Source organism: Muscardinus avellanarius (genome assembly GCF_963383645.1).
Source record: "Muscardinus avellanarius genome assembly, chromosome: 1".
In the NCBI taxonomy this organism is placed as follows: domain Eukaryota; kingdom Metazoa; phylum Chordata; class Mammalia; order Rodentia; family Gliridae; genus Muscardinus; species Muscardinus avellanarius.
In genome coordinates, this window is record NC_137786.1 from 147,586,825 (window position 1) to 147,614,133 (window position 27,309).

Sequence of the window (27,309 nt, forward strand, 5' to 3'; positions counted from 1 at the left end):
TCATGACTTTGTACCATTTCTTATGAGAATTTCTTCTGTAAAGCAAAAACAGTCCCAAAATGAAGGGTCTTCAGGTGTCATGGGAACAGCAGATGCTATTAAATCTTTAAAGGTGAGAACAGTAAACTGCTTCTGGCTTGGTTTAGAATCATCCTGAGATGAAGCCTAAAAGCGGGAAAAATAGATTACTTCATTATTAAACTGAACATGTTAATTATATAATCAAGTTTTACAACTGTGAAAATAAAAGTGACTTACATTTCCATAGCATTAAATTATAACACAGTGAAAATTTATAGAATATTTTTTATTCTTTATATTAGTGTTGCCAACAAAATAAGTTAAAAAACCAAGGTTCTCAAACTTTTTTTTTGTGATACTAGGAATAGAACCCAGGGGCTTTCTACCTCCTGGCTACACTCCCAGACCTATTTTATATTTAATTTGGAAACAGGGCCTCACTAAGTTGCTGAGAGCCTCACTAAGCAGCTGAGGCTGGCTTTGAACCTGTGTGATCCTCCTGTCTCAGCCTCCAAAGTACTAGGATTACAAGCATGTGCCACCACACCCAGCTCTCAAACTTTTTGTATTTAACAATAACCACTGTGTTGTTTAAAATGTGTATTTATTGAGCCCCACTTCCAGAAAGATCAATTCAGTAGACTTAAGTTAAAAGAAATGCCCAAATCTGCAATTTTGGCAAGAAGAGTAGGGCAAACTTCTGAGAATTTCTACTCTAGAGTATGGATATGATAAAACAGCTATAACTATAGAGATTTAACAATTCTTTAGGAAATTATTTAACATGAAACATAAACAGTTATCTTCTACTATGAAATACAGCCTTTGTTCAAGAACCCAACCCAGTGTAGATCTTTTATATTCTATACATTGTAGTACAGGTTGAGAACCTTTAATTCAAAAATTTAAAACTGAAAATGCTCCAAAGTCTGAAACTTTCTGAGTGTCAACATGATGTAACAAATGGAAAACTCCATTATCTGATCTTACGTGACAGGCTGCACTCATAACACAGATATGCTAAAACTATTGCATAAATTTACCTGCAGACTAGGTGTACAAGGTGTATGTGAAGCATAAATGAATTTTATGTTTAGACTTGGGTCCTATCCCCAAGTTATATCATTATGTTTGAGTTAATATCCTGAAACTAGGAAAAAATCCAAAATACTTTTGGCCTTGAGTACTTCAGATAAGGGCTACTCAACCTATATAAATAGTATTTGGGTTTTGTATAATGCTTTAACAAAATCCAGTACTTATTTAGTATGACGTATGTCTCACAACTCTGTTGTGATATGTTTTTGTGTGTGTGTGTGGTACTGGGGTTCCTGAAAGCTCTTCTACCTCCAGGCTACACTCCCAAACCTATTTTATACTTTTTTTGGAAACGGTCTCTTAAGCCAGCGAGGCTGGCTTCGAACCTGCATGATCCTCCTGTCTCTGCCTCCCAAGCATGGGGATTACAAGCGTGCGCCACCACGCCTGGCCATGATAAGGTTTTTATTTCAATTTTTTACATGGGAAAACTCAGGCTCAGGAAGGTCAAACAACTGCCCAATCATACCACCCAGGTTAAATGGTAGGCCTGGCCCTGGAACCTAGTCTTTCCACTATGCCACTTTTGCCTAACTAGGCTCTATCTAGGAAAGGAATTACCAACGTTTCAAAAGCTAAAAAATTATACAAAAAAATAACATATTTTCTGGGAGCTATTAAGCTAAGACTTGAGAACATTAAGATAGGTAACTTCGGTCAGCACACTTTCAAATAAGAGATATTAATTTTAATATGCCATTCCTTTTAAAGGAAACTAACTTATCATTTGGTTTTAAAATTTCCCCCGCAACTTATGTGCTGGAGACAGCCATGCTGAAGGTAAAATGTGGTAGCTGGGAAGAGTTCCTGCATGCATGGCTGGGAAGGGTGTGTCTGTGTCCTGGTCCCCAGTTGTAACATCTGCTCTCCAATCTTTTGTTCTCTGCTCCCTGCTGTGATACCCTAAGAATTTCCGGCCTCAGATCCTGTTTGAAGCCAGAGTAAAATGGACTGTGTATATATGAACTGAAATCTCCAAAACTATGAGCATGTAAATCTTTTTTATACTAAGTTTTATGTTTCAAGTATTTTGGGCACAGTGGTAAGAATGCTGAATGAAAAAATAATCTATGAAAAATTTTGATCACTTGATTAATCTATCAAAGCACAGACTTGTCTGAGCTATTGCTCTAAAAGGAATGGTATTTCATTTACTCTATGTTCTTTCATCCAGATTCCCTAAACATAATGATGTGCATATAGTTTTGATTATTATAATAGTATAAGTATTCCTAAACTGTTTTAACAAAATCACAACTAAATGTAGGCTAAGAGACTTCAGCACTAACTTTCCCCCCCCTTACTTACTAATTAATAGCCAAAGAAATATAAATAGATTGTGATTGAAAAAACTGAACTGAGACTGCTCACTTTATGCCACAGTGCGGTTGGCATAAAGTGTCTCATAGGTTTGACACTCTAACTCTGAGAATAATTTAGGATATTACTTTAAAAGGGGAGGAGGCTCAATATTCAAGACAATTCTACTGCTGGCCAACCTTCAAGCTGGTACCCTTCATATTCCAAACAGACTCCATTCACCAGAAAATAAACTAAGATAGTTATTATAGTAAATTTCCAGTGGAAATAAGAATACTACCAACATTTTTCTTTGTGATATTAAATGCATTTGAAAGTAAAAAGCATGCCTTTTTAAAAAAAAGTTCTGTGAAATAATTAAAGATTTGATATTAAAAAATGCTTCTAAAATCTATAATCTAACTTAACCAAATTAAAGCGCACACACAACCCCTAGGCAAATAACTGCTTTCAGAAGTAAAAGACAAACTTATTAATTCATGCTTATTAGAAAGAAAAAAAAGTGAAAATCTTACATGTTCATGTCTAGATCCACTGGGTTTCCTAAGAGCTACTGCAACAAAATGGTGCTCATCTATTTTGCTTTCCTGAAAAACAAAAGGCAAGCACACATGGATTACTTAATAAATAAATCTAGATATAGTTTGATTTACATTTCCTAAATCTATTTCTTTCTATATACACACAAATACATATTCCTCTAAGAATCTAGTAATTGGCAAACAAGATCAAATACTGCATTCAGTTACACAGTTAGCCTTTGTCTTCTACAACATTAAAAGGTTAAAATACAAACTCCATTCCTCCCCATTTTCATTAAAAATATGTTGCTAAAGCCGGGCGTGGTGGCGCACGTTTGTAATCCCAGCATTTGGGAGGCTGAGTCCTGAGGATCGCGGTTCACGGACAGCCTCAGCTACTCAGTGAGGCCCTCCGCAACTTAGTGAGACCTGGTTTCAAAAATAAAGAATAAAGCCGGGCGTGGTGGCGCACGCTTGTAATCCCCGCGCTTGGGAGGCAGAGACAGGAGGATCGCGCAGGTTCGAAGCCAGCCGCGTGCGCTGGCTTATGAGACCCTGTTTCCAAATAAAAAAGTATAAAAAATAGGTCTGGGAGTGTAGCCCGGAAATAGAAGGGCTTCCAGGAACCCCAGTACCACAAAAAAAAAAAAAAAATAAAGAATAAAAAATAGGGCAGAGGGTGTAGCCCGGAGGTCAAATGCCCCTGGGTTCCATCCCCAGACCCACAAAAAAACCCAAATATATATGTTGCTAACTTTTGGGTTGGGGTTTCCTAATGATTAAATTTAGGCCATGCACTTTTTAAGAACTAGCAATAGGAATAGGGGTGTAGCTCAATGGTAGAATGTCCCTGGGTTTAATCCCTAGTACTATGAAAAATAAAAAAGTTAAAAAGAAAAGTCTGCAATACTGGTTTGTATACATGTAGTCATCTATATACTGTACCCTATGAGAAACCATTTTGAAAACGTATAGTTAAGACTGTACTTAACAAATAGTTTTCTATTTCCCCCTAATGTATGAGACAAAGCAGAAGGAGGCTTAAGGCTATAATACATACTACAACAGAGAAAATTATGAACCAGTATTACAAACTAAGCAAAATTTTCACTTTTGAAAGGCCATTTTTACCAGATTCTTCCAGTACAGTATCAGTTGATACAGAAACTACAATCAGAAATAGAACTGGGACCTTTCATTTTTAATCCTTTCTCCATATTTTCACACCTTAAGATATCCACATTAACAAAAATAAAAGTCAACAAGAATAAATTTAAAACCACACAGTTTAAGAGAAAAAAAAACCCCACTAAGAATCAAAAGACGTTTGGCCATAAAACTGTTTTATTCTCCTTTAAGTAAAAAGGTAACAACTGAATGTATGACTTTAAAAACATTTTTAGGTAAAATAACATTTTCCTTTTTTGAAGGAGATAATAGGAAATGACAGTCTATCTGTTAGTATCTCTTAAAAATACTCATTGAGTATTGATAGATAGACTGTCATTTCCTATTATCTCCTTCAAAAAAGGAAAATGTTTTCTTTTAAACTAAAAAATATGCTCATTATTACAATACTATAAACAAAATTTCTCTTTTTAATACAATACATTCACATTGAATGTATCAATAATTTGAACATTATAATATATGATGTTTTAGTTATAATTACTTTTGGAAAAATAGGTAAGCAGGTGTACTGTATAGCATCAGAGATGACTGTGAGAAATAACCAGCTTGTGAGTGCTCACATAAGGAAAACAGAAAATCATAAAATAAATAACCTAATGACACACCTTAAAGCCCTTGAAAAATAGAAACAATCTAACCCCAAATCCAGAAGAAGACAGGAAATTATTAAAATCAAAGCAGAAATTAACGAAGTAGAGAATAAAAAAATACAAAAAGTCAAAAAAACAAAAGCTGATTTCTCAAAAAAATTAACAAGATAGACAAACCACAAGCCAACCTAACTAAAAAAAAAGAGAATCAACCCAAATTATGAAGATAAAAGATGAAAAAGGATATCACTACTGACAGTGTAGAAATCCAGAGGACTATCAGAAACCTACAAAAATCAATCCATGTAAATCATCGTATAAACAGAACCAAAGACAAAATCATATGATCATTTCAATAGATGCTGAAAAAGCATTTGATAAAATCCAACATCCATTTATGATAAAAGCACTGCAGAGAACTGGAATAGAAGGAACATATTTTAACATCATAAAGGCAATCTACAATAAGCTCACAGCCAACATTAAATGGGGAAAAACTTCAAGAATTTCCTCTAAAAACAGAAACTAGACAAGGATGTCCATTATCACCACTTCTCTTCAATATAGTTCTTGAGAACCTAGCCAGAGCAATAAGGCAAGAAAAGGAAATCAGGAGTAAAAATTAAAAAGGAGAACTCAAACTTTCACTATTTGCACATGATATGATACTATACCTAGAAGACCCAACAAACTCAACCAAAAGACTTATAGAACTGATCAACAAATTCAGCAAATATTCAGTCTGGATACAAAAATCAACCATAAAAAATCAGGAGCTTGCTGGGTGTGGTGGTGCACGCTTGTAATCCCCTAATCCCCACCCTGGAGGCAGAGACAGGAGGATCATGCAGGTTCGAAGCCATGATGGCTTAGGAGACCCTGTTCCAAAAAAAAAAAAAAAAAAAAAAATCAGGAGCTTTTCTGTACACCCACCATAAATCCATTGAAAAAGAAATTCAGAAAACACTTCCACTCAGGATCTCTCACAAAAAAATAAAATACTTAGGAATAAACTTAACCAAGGAGGTAAAAGACCTTTATAAAGAAAATTATAAAACATTGAAAAAGAAATCGAAGATGATCTTGGAAGATGGAAAGATCTGCCATGCTCATGGATAGGCAGAATAAATATTAAAATGGCTATTCTTCTTCCAAAAGTGATCTACAGATTCAATGCAATGCCCATTAAATTACAAAGATCATTCCTCACAGACATAGAAAAATCAGTCCTTAAATTCATTTGGAACAACAAAAAGCCCAGAATAGTCAAAGTAGTTCTCAGCAACAAAAACCATGCAGGAGGAATCACAATACCTGACTTTAAACTGCAAAGCCATTGTAATAAAAACAGCATGGTACTGGCACAAAAACAGATACATATACCAATGGAGCAGAATAGAAGACCCAGAAACAAGTTCACACACTTACAGCCAATTGATTTTTGACAAAGGGGTCAAAAACAAACACTGGAAAAAAGATAGCCTGTTCAACAAATGGTGTTGGCAAAACTGGTTAACCATATGCAGAAAATTGGAAATGAAACCCACTTTCTCACCCTGCACAAGAGTCAATTCAAGATGGATCAAAGACTTGGAAATTAGAGCAGAGACCCTGAGGCTATTTGAAGAGGGCATAGGCCCAACACTGCAACACACAGGCACAGATAAAAACTTTCTCAACAAGACCCCAAAGGCACAACAAACTAAAAGACGAATACATGGGATTGCATGAAACTGAAGAGCTTTTGTACAACAAAGGAAACTGTCAAGAACCTCAATCCAGAGCCAACCAAATGGGAGATTTTCACCATGTACTCCTCCGATAGAGGACTAATATCTAAAATATACAGAGAACTCAAAAAACTCAACACTAAAAAATCAAATAATCCAATTAAAAAAATGGGCAAGCGAACTAGACACTTCACGAAAGAAGAAATTCAAGTGGCCAAAAAGTACATGAAAAAATGCTCAACATCACTGGCCATCAGAGAGATGCAAATCAAAACTATCCTGAGATTTCACCTTATCCCAACTAGAATGGCAACCATTCAAAACACAAACAACAAAAAATGCTGGTGAGGACGTGGAGAAGTGGGAACTCTAAAACATTGTTGGTGGGATTGCAAATTAGTGCAACTACTTTGGAAAACAGTATGGAGAATCCTCAGAAGAATGGGAACAAATCTACCATTTGATCCAGCAATACCACTTCTGGGTATCTACCCAAAAGAGAGAAAACCAAACTACCAAACTAATGCATGTGTATCTATGTTCATAGCTGCACAATTCACCATAGCCAAACTATGGAACCATCCAAAATGTCCATCAAAAGATGACTAGAGCCGGGCGTGGTGGCACACACTTGTAATCCCCACGCTTGGGAGGCAGAGATAGGAGGATCGCGCTGGTTAAGAGCCAGCCTTGCTGGCTTAAGAGAACCTGTTTCCACATAAAGTTAAAAAATAGGTCTGGGAGTGTAGCCCGGAGGTAGAAGGGCTTCCAGAAACCCCAGTACCACATACACACAAAAAAAAGATAACTAGATTACAAAACTGTGGGATATGTATACAATGGAATTTTACTCAGCCATTAAACACACACACACACACACACACACACACACACACACACACACACAATTGCAGGGAAATGGATGGATCTTGAGGACATTATGCTAAGCGAGATTAGTCAGTCACAAAAAGCAAGGAATCGGATGCTTTCCCTAATATGTGAAAGCTAAGGTGAAAGGGGTCATAGGAGGAACTCCAGGTGAAAAAGGAGATCCTACAGAGGAGCAAATAAGATAACCTAACTGTGGGGATGGGAGGAGGGGAGAAGGAAACTCTTTAAAGTGCAGGATGTACTAATTCATATCATAGTCAACCACTGATCCAAGCATGAGGGAGGGCTGGGGAGGGAGGGAAGTAGGGATGGGAGGGGCTGGCTGGGGGATGTATGCACTTATGTCTACACAAGTTTTTTTTTTTTTTGCTTCATCATGATGTATAAATGCACCAATAAAAAATTTAAAAAAAGAAAAAAAAATAACCAGCTTCTGTTCAGACTGTCAGCCAAAATAATGCTAAGAAGTCCTGCTTACCTTACCTACTTATGTTGTGACATGCCAAAATTCAATGAAAATGAAGCTTCATCTTGTCTTAGACTTTATCAGCATCATATGAATATGATGTGGCAAAACTAGAGCAGTTTTACAATCGATTAGTCAATTATCTAACTGTATCAGGTACTTCATTGCTATATACTGGGTTCTAATAATGTTAGCTATTAATATCCAATATCCCACTAGAATGAAAGCTCTGAGGTAAAGGAATTTGTCCTAATTTTCTGTCTGGGAAAGTGCCTATTAAAAATGTAAGCTGAAAAAAACAAATGAAACCAGCAAGCTAGGCTAGCCAGTTAAGTTTACTTCATTCAATACTACTAAATTTAAATTTGATTTTTAGGACTCCCTAAGTTTTAAGAATTCCCCTAATTTTTTATATATAAAATTATTTTGAATAACAAAATTTCACTCTAATTTCCACAGGATACAAAGGAAAAGGACACTGTAGACTTTTAGGAGATAGCTTAGCATTAGATTAAAAAGATTAATCTGCTTCAGCAAAATAGTATGTCATTTTCTCAGTAAATATCCCCTCTTACCAACAAAATAAGAAACATAGGCTATAACTTAAAATATTCCAATATTACTTTTTTCCAAAGGCAAAAGATTAAAAATGTATCCCTATAAATTTTAACACATATCTACTTGATAAGAACATTCCTTTCTAAAGCAAAATGAAGAATTTCTACCTTATTTAGTCTTATTATTTCGAACCTTATGATAGTTAACTTTCCTACTAGAAACTGATTATAAAAATTTAGAGCCTATAAAATATTATACTCCTCCTGAAATAAGACTTCATGATTTAGTTTCTAGAGTATTTTCATTTTTCCAGGAATGAAATGCAATATCTGGATAAGTAGAAAACCCTTTGAATTTTTTGCAATTAATAATGGATTCTCTCTCTTTTTTTATTTGGTGGTACTGGGGATGGAACCCAGGGGCCTTCTACCTCCGGGCTACAGACCTATTTTATATTTTATTTGGAAACAGGGTCTCTTAAGCCAGCTGAGGCTGGCTTTGAACATGCACGATCCTCCTGTCTCAGCCTCCCAAGTGCAGGGATTACAAGTGTGCGCCACCATGCCTGGCCTGGCTAATAATGGATGATTGATGATGACCAAGTTAGTTTTATAGGGTCTGTAGCAGAAAACACAATAAATAAGATACTGCCCCTACCATCAGGGGGCACTAAGGAAGTAAGGAAACTAGATAAATAACAGAGATTAAAAGGTAATATGTGGCACATCATAAAAATAAAACAAAACATAAAATATATGTTCTTAGAAAAGGCACCCTGGGTTCAACTTAAATTGTTAAAGAAGGCAATAAAGACTGGTTAGTCACGGAATTAGTACAAGGAAACAGAAAAAAAAGGGGGGGAAGGAGATATTCAAAGAATAGCAGGGTGTGATTTTGCTATGATGGCTAAAGAAAACTGCAAATGTGCTACTTTATTATCTTTTATTAGACAATCACAGAGTGTGAAAGTTCATATTTTCCTTAATACTTGCAGGATAGGGAGTCATTGGGATACCAGAAAGACTCCAGATAATAGAGGAGAAACCTCAGTGGAGTCAGGAGATATAAGGCTATGGGGGGGAGGAAAACTGAGGCTCAGTAATGGAAATACTACCATAGACTATGTGTATACATACACATGTGAATATATACCAACGCCAATCTAGGTACTCTGTATTGGGAGGGAGGGAAATATAGAGGAGGGGAAGGCACCAAGTGTCATGTGCATGTATGTCATTGTTAACATGATTTACGTTTATGATGTGAGACTATAATGTACCAATAAAAGCACAAAAAAAGTAAAAATTAAAAATAATTACACACTCAAAGAAAAAAACCCAAAAAGACAAACAGGATCCAGCCAGGCACAATGGCACATGCCTGTGATCCCAGTATTTCACAAGTTCAAAGCCTCAATAACTTTTATTTTGAAAACCCTGCTTCAAAATAAAATAGGGCTTGGGTGCAACTCAGAAGTTGAAGATCCCTGCCAGGCGTGGTGGCGCACGCTTGTAATCCCCGCACTTGGGAGGCGGAGACAGGAGAATAGTGCAGGTTCGAAGCCAGCCTTGGTGGCTTAAGAGACACTGTTTCCAAATTAAAAAAAAAAAAAAAAAAAAAAAAAAAAAATATATATATATATATATATATATACACACACACACACACATATATATATATATATAGGTCTGGGAGTATAGGCCGGAGGTAAAAGGGTTTCCAGGAATTCCAGTACCACCAAAAAAGCTGAAGAACCCTGAGTTTAATCTCCAGTACACACATACATACATAGACATATAAAATATAGCCAGGTGTGGTAGTTAATGGCTGTGATTCCAGTACTCGGGAGATTGAGAGAGGATCACAGGTTAGAGGCCATCAGCTTGAGGTAACCTAGTTTGACCCTGTTTCTAAAAATAAAATAGGGCTGGGGGTGTAACTCAGAGGTAGAATCACTTTGCTTTCAATCCCCAGTACCACCACAAAAAGCGGGGGGTTGGGGGGGATTCAGGGTAACATTTACTCTTTAACTGACAATCTCTTTTGGACATAGATCTTTTTATCAAAATACTTTCTGTCCGTGGAGTTCCTGACACTACTCTCTAATTTTAAATCTTACTATTGTGATCATTCTTTCTCAATCTCCTCCACTTCTACCTTTAAATATTAGTGTTCTCAGGACTCTGTCCCAGGCCTTTCTTTGAAGTTAGGTAATCTTACCACTTCAATTTGAGCTTGTCTTCATGGATTCAGGTAATCTCAGCTGGGAGTGGTGGCGCATGCTTATAATCACAGCACTTGGGAGGCAGAGACAGGAGGATCACACCGGATTGAAGCCAGCCTCAGCTACTTAGTGAGGCTCTCAGCAACTTAGTGAGACCCTGTTTCCAAATAAAATATAAAATAGATCTGAGACTATAGCCCGGAGGTAGAAAAGCCCCTGGGTTCTACCCCCAGGACCACAAACAACAACAACAACAACAACAACAAAAAACCTAGGTAATCTCATAGCTTCAATTTCAAATCCCATGGTTTCAACTAATCATTCTAATGATCTTAATATTTTTCTAGTCTAGTCCTCCATTCTATTCACTTATTTGATATCTATCTTCACTAGGTTATTTCAATAGCATCTCACAGAAGCTCAAACTTAATGTTCTATTTGTTTTGTAGTACTCTATATCTCAATAAAGTCTAAGCACTGCTCCTAACACTTTTGACAACTCAATTAACTTCCACATGCCATCACAAACATGATTTGATTTTATCACTCCCATTTAACACCTGCTAAATTCTCTTGAGAAAATGAACGAACACCTTATATTTTATCCATTCAATATTAACTCTGGGGAACTGACCTTTTCTGTAAATCAGCCAAGGGATTATAGCAGAAACACCTATATTGTAACACAGTCTATTTGCTGGGCTCTGGACATGTAACATGAATAGTACTAGTGACAGTGGATCACTTCCTTGGCTACAGTGACAGATCTGGGAAAGAACATTTAACCCAAGCTAGGCTAGGCAATCCCTTCTCCAGGGTTTTCAGGCCTGGAACTCAAAGGCAATTTAATGGTTTCTTTTTTGACTTTTTAAATTATAAACCCATATACAAGAGTGGTAGGCATCCATGTTACCTGCTGTGCAGAAAGACAAGCTGAGAAGGCTGGTATGTAGAATGAAAAATAGAATGAGAGAAAACTGGAACCAAGACATAGGGAAAGGTAAAGAGGTAGAGAGAGCACTGAATAGTTCCGTCCCTAATCCTAGCCAATTCTGAGATCCTTCCTGAATCGCGCTAGTTGTCTAAAATAATGTCTTCTTGGTTTAAGTGAGTCTCTGTTGGGTTTTTCTCACCAACAAGAACTGCTAATGAAAGAAACCAAATAGAGAAAGAAGCCAAAAATCATTAACCTGCTCAATAATGGTCTACATGATCTATCAGCCTAAGTCAGAATCTCTCTCAAGGCTAAGTATAGTCTACATCAAAGTGACTAAATTTGGCTGCTCACACACACATACAACTGTATTTCAAGGCCTTTTATTCTTTTCTCACTCTCCTTAACTCATTGTGACTCATCTTTCAAGTATCAACTATTCAACTCTGCTCTCATAGTATCCCTGACTTCATATTGTGTGTGTGTGTGTGTGTGTGTGTGTGTGTGTGTGTGTGTTGCTGGGGATTGACCCCAAGGGCATTTTACCTCTGAGTTCAACCCAGCCTGATATTTTTATTCTTTATTTTGAAATAGAGTCTCAATAAGTTATGGAGGGCCTCATTTAGTAGGTGAGGCTGGCCTGGAACCTGGATTCTCCTGTCTCATCCTCTCAAGTACTGGCATTACAAACATGCACCACCATGCCCAGCTCCTGACTTCATTTTCTAAACACTAGAATTGAATTCCAGTTGTGTTTAATTTGAAATACTAGCTACTCCAAAGTAATTTCACACATACTCATAAAAATATAAAAATCTGTGGCTGCAGCAATTTTGATCAAATTTCTTACCTCAAATGCCCATTCTTTTTCTTCCTCCCCATCCAGGAACAAACGTGTTTCTTTATAAACTTCGCCTATATCCAAGTTTAATGGAGATATATCAAATTCAAGCCGTTGCAATTCAAATCCCAGTCCAACACCAATGGCTTTTATGAAGCTTTCTTTCAGTGCCTAAGATACAGACAGACATTTTTATCAAAGAGCATTCAGAAGATAAAAACTATGGGCTCAATACATCTGGATTTCTACCTCTGTACTACGTTGTGGCTCTATGTTTTTTTTTAAATTTATCCTTATAGGAGCAGGGAAACAAACTATCCATGTGACCTTAAGGCAAATCATTTAAGCCTTCTGTGTCTTCATTCCCTCCTGTGTCTGTGATAATAATAATGATACCTTCTTCACAGGGTTGTAATGAGAATTAAATTTAATTTATGAAGAACCGGAAGTGATATCTTCTGGCATACACTAAAATATTATTTGTTTGTTAAATAAAGTTCATGTGTATGAAACATTATGAATGGTAATAAATGTCTTGTTTTAGTTTTTAACAGTAATTATCTAATTGAGCACTAACTATAAGTTAAATTTTCTCAAAATAAACATTATAATGTATATTGCATGCATAAAAATTATAAAGTCCTCAAGCAGTCACTCATTTACTTTAAGCATTGTGCAGAACTACTACACAAGCAAAGGACTTTTACTCATGTTTTTTGTAAAGAAAATAGAACCATTACAGATTTTGATTTTCAAAATTAAAAAGAAATCATACCCAATTCCTATAAAACATATCTAGCTGAGTCCATTCATTATTAAAGCTTCGGATAGTTTCCCATTCTTTGCTGGTAAACTTTCTTTTCATAATGTGAAAGAACTCAGGAATTGAACCACGACCTGTTAAATGAGAAAATACAGAATTCTAAATAGCTGTTCTATCAAAAATAAAAAAGAAATCTATTCTATTACTAAAAACTGTTAGCACAGGAAAAAAAAAAAAAAACAAGCTGTACCATCCATCAAGTCACAGTAATCCTAAATAAAATGTCAGTAAATTAAGTTGAATAGGGAATTAAGAGAATAATAATTCTATTATTAATCAGAAGCAAGGGTTAGCTTAGCAACAGTACAGCAGTTAATCAGGAATCAGTGAAGTTATAAATTACTAAATAATTAGGCAGAAAAACTATATGGTTGTAGCAAAAGATATTCCAAGAAATTTGATAAAATTTAGCAGACAAATCTTTTATAAATTCTAAGTAACTAAAGAAAATTTCATACATAATATTTCTCAGAACCCACAAAAACACTAATATAAAGCTATGCTATTCTTGGGTTTAAATTTTATGTTGCTATATTACCAAGGGACAAAGGAAAAAATTATTGTAATTTGTTGGAAATAGGAAAAACACTGAATATTGTTCCTTTGTTCTAAATTATTACTGTGGCTGAAATATTAATACATACTTACTTCCTTCAAAATAACTATTTTTCAAAATATTTTTCTAATATGACCTTTGCAAGTAAAAACATTTTAATTTCTTTTCTTTAGCAGATACTACTGTGAACTTAGCTCATTTTAAAATATGACATATATCTTTAGCTCCAATATTCCAAAGATAACAATACATAACATTTTAAAACTAAGTGACAATTAAAGGATACAACTCTAAGAGTTTGCTTCCTAGAACTAAAGTCTATGATACAAATTAAAATTAAGCCTCCTATATATTTTTTCAAAATATTATAATCTCATCTCTCTAAACAGAAATATTCTAGTATCATTCATTTATTCTTTCAATATGTAGGCTATATACAAATGTAACACAATATGTATTGGACTAATAGCTAAAAGCAAACAGGTCACAGTAATGTGGCCGCATACATTTTCAACCTAAATGCCAATTAGAGAGCCTGGCTGGATGTAATAGATTTACCCTAACAGTTAAGAGATAAACAAGAAGATAATAAATATCTGGTATTCTACATTCTAAATGTTCTCCTGCCCTCTACACTTAGTTTGTAACTACATTATTTTTCAGAGTACCTTTTGAAGGTAGTCTCTCTGTTAACGTGGTTGATCTATTCCAACTCCCAAGTACAAAATACCCAAATTCCATTCCCAAACTCATTACACCTATAATACTTTAGACATTTATGTTCATTACGCCAACTATATAGGCATTTATGAGAAGAATGTCTGGAAAATAGATGTTACAACCCCCATTAATGTGTTAATTCATAAGAATTCAACAATTAGTTTCACTGTATTCATTCATTAAAAAAATGAATCACCACTATATGCTGTCTTGGTAAATAATATCCTAAAGAATCCCTTAAAAAACAAAGGCTTTCAAAAGTATAAAAAATAGTTTTCAAAAAAGGATAAAGTTTAAAAGAAAGGACATGAATGATAAACTGTTTCCTCTTGAATGGATTCTGGCATATGTAGCTTAAGTAATAAAAATAGGAAGAACAGTTTAATTTGAATTTGGAAGATATTATATATATTTGTTTACTTGAACTATTATTTTAATAGAATAATATAACAAGTTCCTAAATTTAAAAAGATGTGCCTGTTGTCATCTATAGTGTCATTTTGTTTGTTTGTTTCCTCAAGGTTTCATAACATCTAAGATGCCCTGATTTCTAACTAAATATGATAAGGCAATCAAGGAAAAATTAAATGCCTGCTTATAAAAAATTGATTAACATAAAAAGCAATCTATGACAATCAGTAGAGAACAATTACAGAATTCACTATGGCTAAAAATGTAATTTAAGTGTTTTCATATACTTTTGAGAGATTCTTATCTAATCTACAAAATTAAGAAATTTGACAGCAAAAGGAAAAAGCGATTTTGCAAGTATTCAGCCAAAGTTCAACAGCACCACACTGTGGCATTATAGAGGAAATACATTATGAGAAGAGAGTCTTATACACATAGGTTATTTAGGATATCAAAATAAATACTATTAGAAAATACACATAGAAAAGTAAATGTGTCCTTCACACTATTTTTTAAAATGTAACTCAGCTAATCCTCATAATACTATAACAGACTCCCTAACTGTTCTATGTAACATTTAAGAACATATGAAGCATATACATATATATATATATGTATATATAAGATAAATGAGTCGAAAACATGGTGCCACCAGTCAAGTTTAGAAGAAAAAGATGCACTATTTTATAGCTTACTTTTTAAGGCAGGCCAAGTTAGATATTAACTTAATGTTCTGCAATGATTAAATAAGACCACAGCACTAAAAAGTTAAACAGTAATAACTATGAAAAAATATCCTAACAGTACCAAAACTTTAAAGCCTACCTACATCCTTCTCTCCAAAACAGTCGTGAACAGTCGTCTGTGTGTGTGTATGTGTGCGTGCCTAAAGTTCACCATTCCTCTTTTTTTTTTTTTAAAAAAAATAGGCCACTTATTTTGGGGGAAGGGAGAGAGTGGAGGAGGTTGAGCAATTTGTGTGCTTGCTTCAAAGTATCAAAATTCAGTTTTGGATAGTAAATATTAGAAACTCTCATTGTTTTGTCTTAAAGTATGATTATATATATAGTCTTGCCTCTGAAAAGTGAAAATATATACACAGTAATACTTCACTTACTAGCTCATCTATTTGGAATTTATGGAAATACAAAACTAAAATAAAACAAAAACTGTGAGCTGCAATTAGTTTCACACAGCCTCTTGATATTATTGACAAAGAATCCCTTTAAGATCTTACGTGCAATATAGTAGAAAGAGCATTAGATTGAATTATGATGATTTGGGCTTGAGTATCACCCTTAGCCAATCCTGATCTTCAGTTGCTCTTCTGTGTTATTTAAATGTACATACGCCCACGGGTATAAGTATTAACACACACAGACAAGAATACTCCCCTTCAACAAAGGACTCCCAACAGCAAGTCTTTGAAGAGGGACCAGGGCAGAGCAGGTGGGACCACCCTTAAAACCAAAAGACAGAGTTTGAAGCCATTATTTTCAGGACTTGAATCCTAATGGAATGTCCCTGCTGGGTTTCTAAGTTGTTGGGGAACCATAATCTCTATTTTCTTACAACTTTTTCCTTTTAAAATGGGAAAATACCTATGCCTCTCCTACCACTGTAATTGAAGAGATGACTTGAAGTTTCACAGGACCTCGGATAGGGAGGAATTCAGTTCCAAATGGAGCGCACCTATTACTATTTGGGTCTGGAATGTCCCTCAATAGTTCCTGTACTGAAAGCATGGTCCCCAATGCAGGAAGGTTCAGAGGTAGGGCGTGGCTGGACAGAGAGTGGGCCATTGGGGCTGGGCCTCTGGGGACTATATAAGTCCCTGACACTTTCCTCTATCTCTGTTTCTGGATGCAATGATTGAGGGTGGCTTCTCTCTGCCATACATCCTGCCACCCTGGTTTCTGCCCTTGGAGCCAAGCTAACCATAGACTGAAACCACAAATCCCTGTAAACCTTTTTTTCTTCCTCTATGCTTGTGAGGTTTTTTGGTCACAGCAACAAAAATCTGACTAAAACAACACCTAGTGATTCAGATGATGAGATTTTTAACTTTTTAAGTTGATGATGTTTAGATGAGATTTTTGGGTTTAATGTTCATACAATTATGCATTAAACCTTGGGGATGCTGGAATGGGGCATATTTATTTTATATTTGAGATGCATATAAATGGGGGGAGAGAAGATGAACTATACTGGTTGAATAGTGTCTTCCAAACTTCCTGTCCACCCAGAACCAAACTGAGACCCAACAGAGCCCCTGGCAGATATAATCCAATTAAGATGAAGTCATATCTAGCTAAGGTACACCCTGAATCCAATGATTTGTTACCTTATATACATGTGTGCATGAATGAAAGAGGGGGGAGAGGGAGGGAGGATATGAATGAGAGAGAGGAGGGGAGGGTGGGTACAATACATGAAGGTAGAGACAGAAATTGGAGTGAAGCAGCTATAACCCAAGGATTCCTCAAAGGCACCAAAGAGAAGCAAGGATTCTTTCCTGGAACCTTCAGAGTACATGGCCCTGCTTGTACTATGACTGACTTCCAGCTTTCCAGAACTGTTAGAAAATAACTTATTCTTTAAGTTCATGTTGTTTTAAAACACTGAGTTTGGATACCTCTTTAGGCAGCCCTAGGAAACCAATACACACACCTATATAATTTAGAGATAAGTAGAAAAACACATGCTTTTATGAGTTGTAGTGGAGTCAAATGGTCAAGTACTGGCTCTATCATTTCTTAGCAATGATATTTATTAAAATCTCTAGGAACAAAGAATTGGGTAGATTTAAGAACAGACATATAAAGTACCTGGAAAGCCGGGCATGGTGGTGCACATTTGTAATCCCAGCACTTGGGAGGCTGAGACCGGAGACTTGTGGTTCGCAGACAGGCTCAGCTACTTAGGCCCTCCACAACTTAGTGAAACCCTGTTCCAAAATAAAGAATAAAAAAATAGGGCAGGGATGTAGCTTGGAGGTCAAATGCTCCTGGGTTCCATCCCCAGACCCGCAAAAAAATAAAAATAAAGTACCTGGAAATACCAAGTATTTACTAAAGATGAGTTATTGTTGTTGTTATTATTATTTTTTTTTTTTGGTGGTACTGAGGTTCCTGGAAGCCCTTCTACCTCTGGGCTACAGTCCCAGACCTATTTTTTTATATTTTTTTTATTTGGGAACAGGGTCTCTTAAGCCAGTGAGGCTGGCTTAAAACCAGCGCGATCCTCCCGTCTCCGCCTCCCGGGGATTATAAGCATGCACCACCACGCTCAGCCCTAAAGATGAGTTTTAAGTTGGTATGGTAGTTGTTACTGCTAAATATATATCCTCTTTTGTCAACTGTTGGAAGCCCTTCAGAAAAGGCATATATGGTTTTCTCATCAATACTGAAATGTATTTGTGTGTGTGTATGTGTGCATGCATGCATGCGTGTTTGCGTATGTACTCCTGGGGAAAAGTAATATAATATAAATTCACATCTATTGACTCTGTGGTTTTTTTCTTACTCTTCTAAGCTTAAAAAGACATCCTTCTTTCAGTTTAACCAAGTACAAAATCTTTTGTGTTCCAGCAATTGTTATTAAAAAATAATTCTAGTTAATTTCATTGTACAGTGTGCAAGTATCTAATGGCTTTGTGATTGATTCACTTATTTTAAAAAGTGGATAGGTTATAATTTTTCTTTCTGTTGGTTCTGTAACTGTACCAAATACACTGTCTCACAAACATTAATATGCCTAACAGCTGGGGAAACTGTTTAAATAAAGAAATGTTTGCTTATACTCTGAAATTCTGGCTCACCAGGTCTGATGCAGCTTTAAGAAATCTTCATTTGGGCAAAAGGTTACCAAGTAATGAACTCCAGCCCTATTTCATTTTTTATTTGGAAAGAGATTCTCCCTAAGATACTGACGATCTCACTGATTGCTGGGACTGACACTGAACCTGCAATCTTCCTATCTCAGCCTCTCAAGTATTAATATTACAGGTATGCACTATCACACCAAGCAGAAATCTGCATTTTTAATAAGCATCCTGGTCGATTTTGATACCCTAACCATAATTTTCAAAATATGATTGCATGGTCTTATTTCTATTACAGAAGGGAAGTCTGAGACCAAACTCTTTCTAGTTCCTTTCAAGACAAACTATTTTATTATTTGAATGCTAGTAGGACCATCTCAACCTCCCATAAAATTTAATTCTGATATTATTCTATATTATTTCTTCATTTTGATTGAGGTAAAATTATACATTTATAATTGTATTTTTATAACTATAATTATAAATTATATATTTTGCCCATTTTTAAGTGCTCAGCAGAGTGCAGTATATTCATACTGTTGTATAATAATCACCACTAAGATCTCTAAAACTTTTTATTCTTTAAACTGAAACACATCCTATGCAATCTATCTGAACCTTTTTCATAAAATAGTAATAAAAATACTTATACTCCAAGCTTAAGAGGAAGAAATAAGTAGAAGTCACTTAACATAGTGTCACACTCACAGGAGTTGCTCAATAAATACTAGGTCCCACATAAATCCTATAGACATTAGGAAAGATCCAGCTATAAGCAAGAAGGGGCAAAACTTGCAAATGGAGACTTGCTTTACCAGTATGGAATTCAGAGTGCAAAGGGAATATGACTCTTCAAAGCTACTTACAAACTAAATCTAACCTTAAAAAAAAATTGTTTTAACTAAGTGTACCCTAAAAAATGCAGAACTATAAAGATGTAGAATATCCTAGATGGAAATAAAAATAATTGAAGAGATTATAATAACAGCAAACACAAAAACAGAATCTCAGGTTAATGGAAATGGAGAAAAGAAAAAGCTAAGGAGAGAAAGAAGTCTTAAATAACTTTTATCATAACACACTGATGAGAACAGTTTATATTGCAACTACAATCTAATATGAACATAGTCTTTGGAAATATTTTGAGAAAAGAAAAGCTTCCCTGAATTCTTCTTTTGTCTGTACAGTTAATAAATATTTATGGAGCATGTGGTAGGTGGTAGACAGTGCTAAGTTCTCGGTACACTTCTGTGACAATGATAAAACAAGCATGGTTCCTGAACTCATCTAATGAGAGGCATAATAAATAATCAGGTAATTAAGTCAAAACGATACATAAAAAGGACTAAAGAAAAGACAACTGAATGTAAGAGAAGTCCCTTCTGAGGAGGTACTGGCTAATTCTCATCCTTCAAGTCTCAGGTTGCCAAGAAAAGAGTAAGGAAAGCACAAGCAGAGAGATCAGCTTTCTGCAATAAAACCAAACAGGAAGAACTTTGCCATATATAAGGTAAAAGACCACTATGGACAGAAAACAGTGAGGAAGAGAACTGCTAGAAATGAGAAGCAGTAGAGAGGTCTGAGAATGAAGAGGCAGATGAGAACAGACAAAAGAATCATGTTATAGGGCTTGGGTTTTATTCTTTAACAAGAACCAACATGAAGAGGTTTAAGAAAATTGTACAAGTATTTCAAAAGACTACTTCACACTGTATGGAGGCTGTAGTGACTGGGTGAGGACAAAACTGTAAAAGGGGGAAAACAATTAGGAAATTATTAAAATAATTTAATAGTGAGAAATAGTGTGGTGGAAGGAGACAAGAAGTAGGCTTTACCACGTTCCTCAATATCGCCATAATACTAACAAAAAATTTAAGCCGGGTGTGGTGGTGCATGCTTGTAATCCCCGCACTTGGGAGGCAGAGAAAGGAAAGGAGGATCGTGCAGGTTCCAGGCCAGCCAGGCTGGCTTAAAAGACCCTGTTTCCAAATTAAAATATGAAATAGGTCTGGCTGGGAGTGTAGCCCGAAGGTAGAAGGGCTTCCAGAAACCCCAGTACTGCCAAAAAAAAAAAAACAGATTCATTAATTTTTGTACAACTTTCTTCTCAGCACTTACAAAAGCTTAAATAAGTATGTATCAAGTACAGAACATAAGCCAACACTGCATATCAAACCAGTTGGTAATAAAACCTGTTCCTCACAGGTATCATTTGTTGGCAGTTACCAACCTGCTGGGCCACTCATTACTACACAGTTGTGCTGACCGCATTCTAAAAACCAATAGCTTCTCCACTAATTCTGATTTTAGGAAAAGTTTATGTAAGGATACTGCAAAGCTATACAAACATATGGGTTCATCCCTGTGCTCATTCTGAATCCTGTGTGATAGCGGTTCTTTTAAAATAGGCTCCCCATAATTTAGATATGGTTTGTCCCCTCCAAAACTGTACACTCATTTAGCTGTCAAAGTAATAGTACTGAGAGGTGGTAGAACCTTTAAGAAGCAATTAGGCCATGGGAGCACTACCCTCATTAAACCATTTTCACAGGGTTAATGGTGCAAATGTGTGGGTTCTTACTGTTGTGGGACTGATTAGCTACTTCAAGAGCAGGATTTTTTAAAATGAGGGTGGCCCCTCATGTCCCTTCTACATGCTTGCCCTTCCACTTTCTGCAAGGAATCGAAGCAGCAATAGAACAAGGCCCTTGCCAGTGCCTTCTGTTACTCTTGAATTTTCCAACCTCCAGAATAATGAGCCAAAATACACCTTTATTTTATAGATTATCTCTCAGGCATTCCTGTTATAACAATAGAAAACTAAAGACATTGGGACAAATGCACATGTGTACATCGTACAAAATGTAATTACTAATTTCAAGTGGTTAAACAAATGCCATGTGCCAGGTGTGGTGGCGTACGCTTGTAATTTCCATACTTGGGAGGCTGAGACAGGAGGATCGCACAGGTTAGAAGCCAGCCTCAGTTGGCTTAAGAGATCCTGTTTCCAAATAAAATATAAAATAGGTCTGGGAGTGTAGCCTGGAGGTAGAAGGCCCCTGGGGTTCCATCCCCAGTACTACACACACACACACACACACACGCACGCACACACACACACTTGTACTTATCCCTGGATTCTAGGTCAAGAACTTGCTATGAAATCACCAGTAAAAAAGCCGGGTATGGTGGAGCACACTTGTAATCCCAGCATTCAGGAAGCAGAGACCAGAGGATTGCAGTTCATGGAGAGCCTCAGCTACTTAGCGAGGCCCTTCACAATTCAGTGAGACCCTATTAACGAGGGCTAGGTGTGTAGCTTGGAGGTAGAATGCCCCTGGTCTCCATCCTCAGTACCTCAAAAAAAAAATTAATAAAATAAAATCACGAGTAAAGCATCCTGAGCAAACTAGACAATAGAGTTGTAATAATGAAAAGGTTTATGAGCATGACAGATAAAGCAAATGTTTGGGTGGGCAAAATGGACAATCAAAGCAAAAGTGAGATGAAATTTACAATACTCTGAAGCCTAGAATACAGAAGCATCATGCTTATTCATTCACTTAACAACTATTTATTAAGTACCATTATGTAGTAAGGGAAGGTACTAAAAAATAGGATAATGATCAAACTGTAATGTGGCTAATATGATTATTTCCCTCATGTATTTTATAAGCACCAGGGGAAAGAAAATGGATCATCTTGTAAGCACCAGGGGAAAGAAAATGGATCATCTTGATGAATTATAAATGGAGATATGCTACGAGGATAATGGAAATATTTAAGTCCCTACAACAAAAGAACCTAGAGCATATTCAGCACTCAGGAAAGGCTTCCCTAAAGTAAAGTTACAGTGAAATCTAACCCGTAAGTGTAATCTGTGCAGAAATGGAGATGGGGAAATAAAGTTAAACAATATATGTCCTCCAGACAGAAAGGACCACATAAGCAAAGATACTAAGGTGAAAGCACTGTGTAGACAGATTAGGTGTACTAAGAAATTAGATCTGGGGGTGGTGGCACATGCTTGTAATTCCTGTACTTAGGAGGTTAAGACAGGAGGATCCCAGATTTGAAGCCAGCCTCAACAAGTTAGCAAAGCCCTCTGCAACTTAGTAAGACTCTGTTTCAAATAAATAAAAATCAGGCTGGGGGCTTAGCTCAGATGTAAAATGCCTCTGGGCTGAATTCCCAGTGCTACAAAAATAAATAAATAAATAAATTAGGAAGATGTGGGTTCTCTTATTAATAGCTTTTCTCTGGGCCTGTTATTTATCTTCTAATAAAAATATGTTTATCACAGAGTAGTTGAGAGATTTTAAAGAAAGAGCATATGAAAGAATTTAGTAAAATGCTGTGGCACATAGTGAATACTCATTAACATCAAAGATACTGATTGTAGAGCAACTAAGAGAACCTATACATAGTACATAAGTATTCAAAGTGCCTGAATACACTCAATTCCCCAATAACTATTAGCAGGTCCTAAAGGCACCAACAACAAATTCCCAAGGCAATATATAAGAACCTTAAGTATTCCAATAGTTCCTATTCTTCATTTTTACTTAATATAAGTACACCAAAAGGAGTACCTAATACAATACCAATGTGTCATCTCTACTAAGAACCATAATGTATTTTACTTTAAATAAACAAGTTGTTAAAGTTATTGGTGAACTGTGGGAAATGCTTAGGTGAAACAAGCAATTTGAGGTATAATTTAAAAAAAATTTTTTTTTACTTTGCTTGTAGGGTATTACATCTATCCTCATTAGAAAAGAAACTTGTTTTTGTAGAAATCTGTTGATATTAAAGAAAATATATCCTTTTCATATATATGGCTCTCAGATATATAAACTTTGGGTATTGGATACATTTTCCCTAACTGAAATACCTACATTTCCTGGCCTGTAATTAAGAACTGAAACATCAAGACACTTAACTTCACCACAAAAATGCAACATTACCTGGAAAGCTAGTCTTCATTATATCAATTCCAACTTGTAGCTCAGGTTCAGCAGCAAGTACGGCATACTCCCCTTGATGAGAGATGTTAAAGTTGAAATTTGGGTAAGGATTCAATGAGTCCTTTGCAAGAACTGGTTTTCCTTTTGCAGTTCTTTGCAAACGGATATTATTCCATGGAATATTCAATTTTTCTGCAATTAATTTCCTTATCATCAGACGACCAGCCTGTTAAGTATATAAAACATATATGTATTGATGTCTACTAAACATGTAGGTATATTGCTATATGTATAAAATGTATATCTTTGTGACTTATAGTCATTTTAAGTTTTACAATGCATTAAAATCAAGCAATTCTGAAGTAGATAGAAAGGTAAAGTCTTGTTTAGCAATATCTTCCCCTTCACCAGTAAGCAACTTTTGAAGCAGGCATCTTTCCAGTCTTTTAAGTATTTAAGTAATTTTGTATATGACTTTGCTTTTTCTCCATATAAACACATATAAGATCCTACTATATGTAGTACTCTACCTATAAGCTTTTTAAGTACTGGGGATTATTTCAGTTTGGTCTGTGTACTATTTCATAGTATTGAGGTACATATGGGGGCTTGAGGTACAATGGGGTAGTGAATATTCCCCAATTATTGGACATTTTAGGTTATTGAAAATTTTAGGTTTGCTTATCAAAAGATCTGGAGCAAGCCACCCTTTTGTACCTACATCTGTGAATATAGATCGTAAGTACTGTCCACTCAAAAATTAGCAAGGCATAACCTATCTTGTTCCATTCTCTTATATCATCATTACTTTAAAACGTAGCTAAAAAGTACAAAACCCCTAAGGGTACAACAAGATATGTAATATTCTTAAAAAATTCTTCAAGATTTTTTTTCTCTTTCGATGCCAACACTGACCTTTAAAAACTACAGGACTTTCAAATTCGCTTATTTTTCAATCTTACAAATTATAAAAAAGTAAAAAATATTCACCAAGATGCATTCAAAATAGTACTCCATATTTCAAACAAAGGTATTTGAATATAGGTTTTTTTTTTAAGTGTCTTGGAAGTGATAGCAATTAGAGGTTTTTTTCAAACTGCTATGTAGTAAAGTTGTGTGAAATTCACTTTCCCATTTGTCGCTAGAAAACACGTGACTAAAACATATAAGTCTATTAAAAATACTGTCTCCTAAGCTATCCAGTCAGGAAAGTAGGCCCACTACGACTCTGGTAGGCCTCTCCCAGCCCTGTGGTGCCGAGTTACCAGACAAACCATATGGTCAATATTTTCTGGGGCCTACCACGTGCATTGTGGCCTTGGGCAGTGGTGGGATACTTAAAAAACAGATAAAGCATGGGCTACGACTCTAGCAAAGGAATAAAAATTCACATTTGACAACATTTAAGTACTGAATCATGAAATCAATGTCGACCTACGAAGTAGTAGTTTTCTGGTAATGAGTGAATTTGAAAACAGATATTTTCATTTCAAGGTCTACACTGCTTTCCCGGTGCAGGGGGGTCTCTATTTGGGTTCGGTGGGGCGGGGCCAGCGTCTCGGCGACCCCGGCCTCCGCGCGGGTTCAGGGAGCCCGGGCCCGGGCGCAGCGGGCCCGGCGGGCGCGGGCGAGGCGGCTGCCCACGGCCCGGCCCACCTCCCCGACCTCGGCCTCCGCGGCTCTGAAGACCAAAGCCTGTACTACCATGGCTGCCTTAGCGTCCCGGGCAAAGACGAACTGGCCGATGCGCTCCTTCTCCTCGGGCTGGATCGACCGCACCGCCAGCAGCCATTCGGCGCGGCTTGGCAGCCAAGTGCCACAGGAAAAGGCCCAGCGCACGCCCTCCATGGATGGCAACAAGCAGCAGCGTTTGGCCGGGAACACCATAAACAGAATACGGTTCTCGCGGCCACCTCAAGCCTGATGGCGCTGACGCCAGGGTGGCTCCACCCCCTGTGATGTCAGCGCGCAGTGGGCGGGGCGACGCGTGGCGTCGACGGCCCGCCCCCGCGGTTCCGCCCCAAACTCGGCCGCTTAGGCTGGAGGCGGCGGGGGAGAAGGACCTCCGCGCTCTGCGGTCTCCTGTGACGTCAGATGGGCGTGGCCCTGTGGTGAGCGAGGGGCGGGACCGAAGCCCAGAGCCACTCGTGTTTGGGGAAAAGGTAACGGGACAGCGGTGCCCGCCAATCACAGTGAGTACTTTAGAAGCCGAGAGACTGGGGTGGAGACTTCGGAGACTGCAGTTGCAGGTGGGTGATCTCCGCGGGGTGAAGGAGGAGTGGGATGGTAGCGCCGTATTCCCGGGGTCTGGGGTTGGCTCCTAGGACCCGCAGATGAGAGGAGTCGCTTGACTTCTGTCGCTCCTTCGTGTTTGAAGCAGGGGAGCTTTCAGTGGTGAGGAGGGGATGGTCTTGATGCCCCGGGAGTTGAGGGATGATGCGGCTCTGAGCTGCTTCCTTTCCTTCCCCAGCCCCTTCAGTGGAAAACGCAAACTCACCAAGACACTCCTTATTCCTGCAGCCGCCCACCCAGGAGCTAGGTGTGTGCCCTCGGTGCGGGCGCGGGGCCCCTCCAGAGCCCCAGGCTGTCAGCCAGACCCTGGGCTAACGCTGATCCCTCACTGCTGCGCCGAGAGAGCCAGGTCTGTTTTGAGGTTGCCAAGCCCGGGCCAGAGCGCTAGGGAGGAAACTGAGGATTCCCTTGACTGGTTACCTCGGAGCCGAGGTTCAGGATCTAATAGCAAAATCAAGTAAATAACCTCAGAAGCCCCTCAGATTTATTCCTCCTTTCCTCATTTTTTTTTCTTGAAGTTTTTGAAGAGTCATATTAGTATAAGTACGTTTCCAATATTGTTCCGTGTACAATATTGGCGACTCTTATAATGAATGCCCACTTGATCAAAGTCCCCTGTGGGTTTGGGGCCAGGAAAAAGTTTCCGTATCTGAATCCAAATACCTCACTTGATGGTGTATCCAGTGCCAAACTGGGATTCAGCCTGTTCTGTTCTTCCTACGGTTGCCAGGAAATATTAGCCAAATGCTAGAAATATTAAATAACACAATTACCTGCCTATTTATGATTTTAAGCTAGATTGTGTGTGTGTGTTTTTTTTTTCATCTATATGTGTTTTCATTAACCTTTTGTAACATCACGAGTCCTCTGGAATCCTTTGCAAGTAGATGGGGTTTTTGTTATTGTTGTTTTTGTGGTGCTGGGGATTGAACTCAGGGGCATTCTGCTACCCATCTATACCCCCAACCCTTTTTATTTTTTGTTTTTGTTGTTGTTTGTTGTTGTTGTTTTGCGGTTCCCGGATATAGAACCCAAGGGCATTGTATCCCCGAGTTACACCCCCAGCCCTATTTTTTTATTCTTTATTTTGAAACACGGTCTCACTGAGTTGCGAAGGTCCTTGCTTAAGTAGCTGAGGCTGGCTGCGAACCATGATCCTCCCGTCTCTACCTCCCTAATGCTGGGATTACAAGCATGTGCCGCCACACCTGGCCTTTATTTTTTGTTTTAAAACAGTCTCCCTGCCGGGCGTGGTGCACAAGCTTATAATCTCCGCGCTTGGGAGGCTGAGACAGGAGGATCGCTCATGTTCGAAGCCAGCCTCAGCTGGTT

The 27,309-nt window shown here is 37.3% G+C and overlaps 1 protein-coding gene across 2 annotated transcripts; it reads right to left on the minus strand.

The window, feature by feature from the left end:
• On the minus strand, positions 1-25,572 carry AASDHPPT (aminoadipate-semialdehyde dehydrogenase-phosphopantetheinyl transferase; the record flags this gene model as incomplete). Of its 2 annotated transcripts, XM_080710390.1 has the most annotated exons (6): positions 1-165; positions 2,955-3,026; positions 12,395-12,556; positions 13,161-13,282; positions 23,686-23,911; positions 25,390-25,572. In XM_080710390.1, the coding sequence occupies 6 exons, from the start codon at positions 25,570-25,572 to the stop codon at positions 1-3; spliced, it is 930 nt and encodes a 309-aa protein (XP_080566516.1). The 2 variants fall into 2 exon arrangements, with proteins under 2 accessions (XP_080566516.1, XP_080566517.1); XM_080710391.1 differs by lacking the exon at positions 13,161-13,282 and having other exon boundaries at positions 23,726-23,911.
• Positions 25,573-27,309: the final 1,737 nt, after the last annotated feature.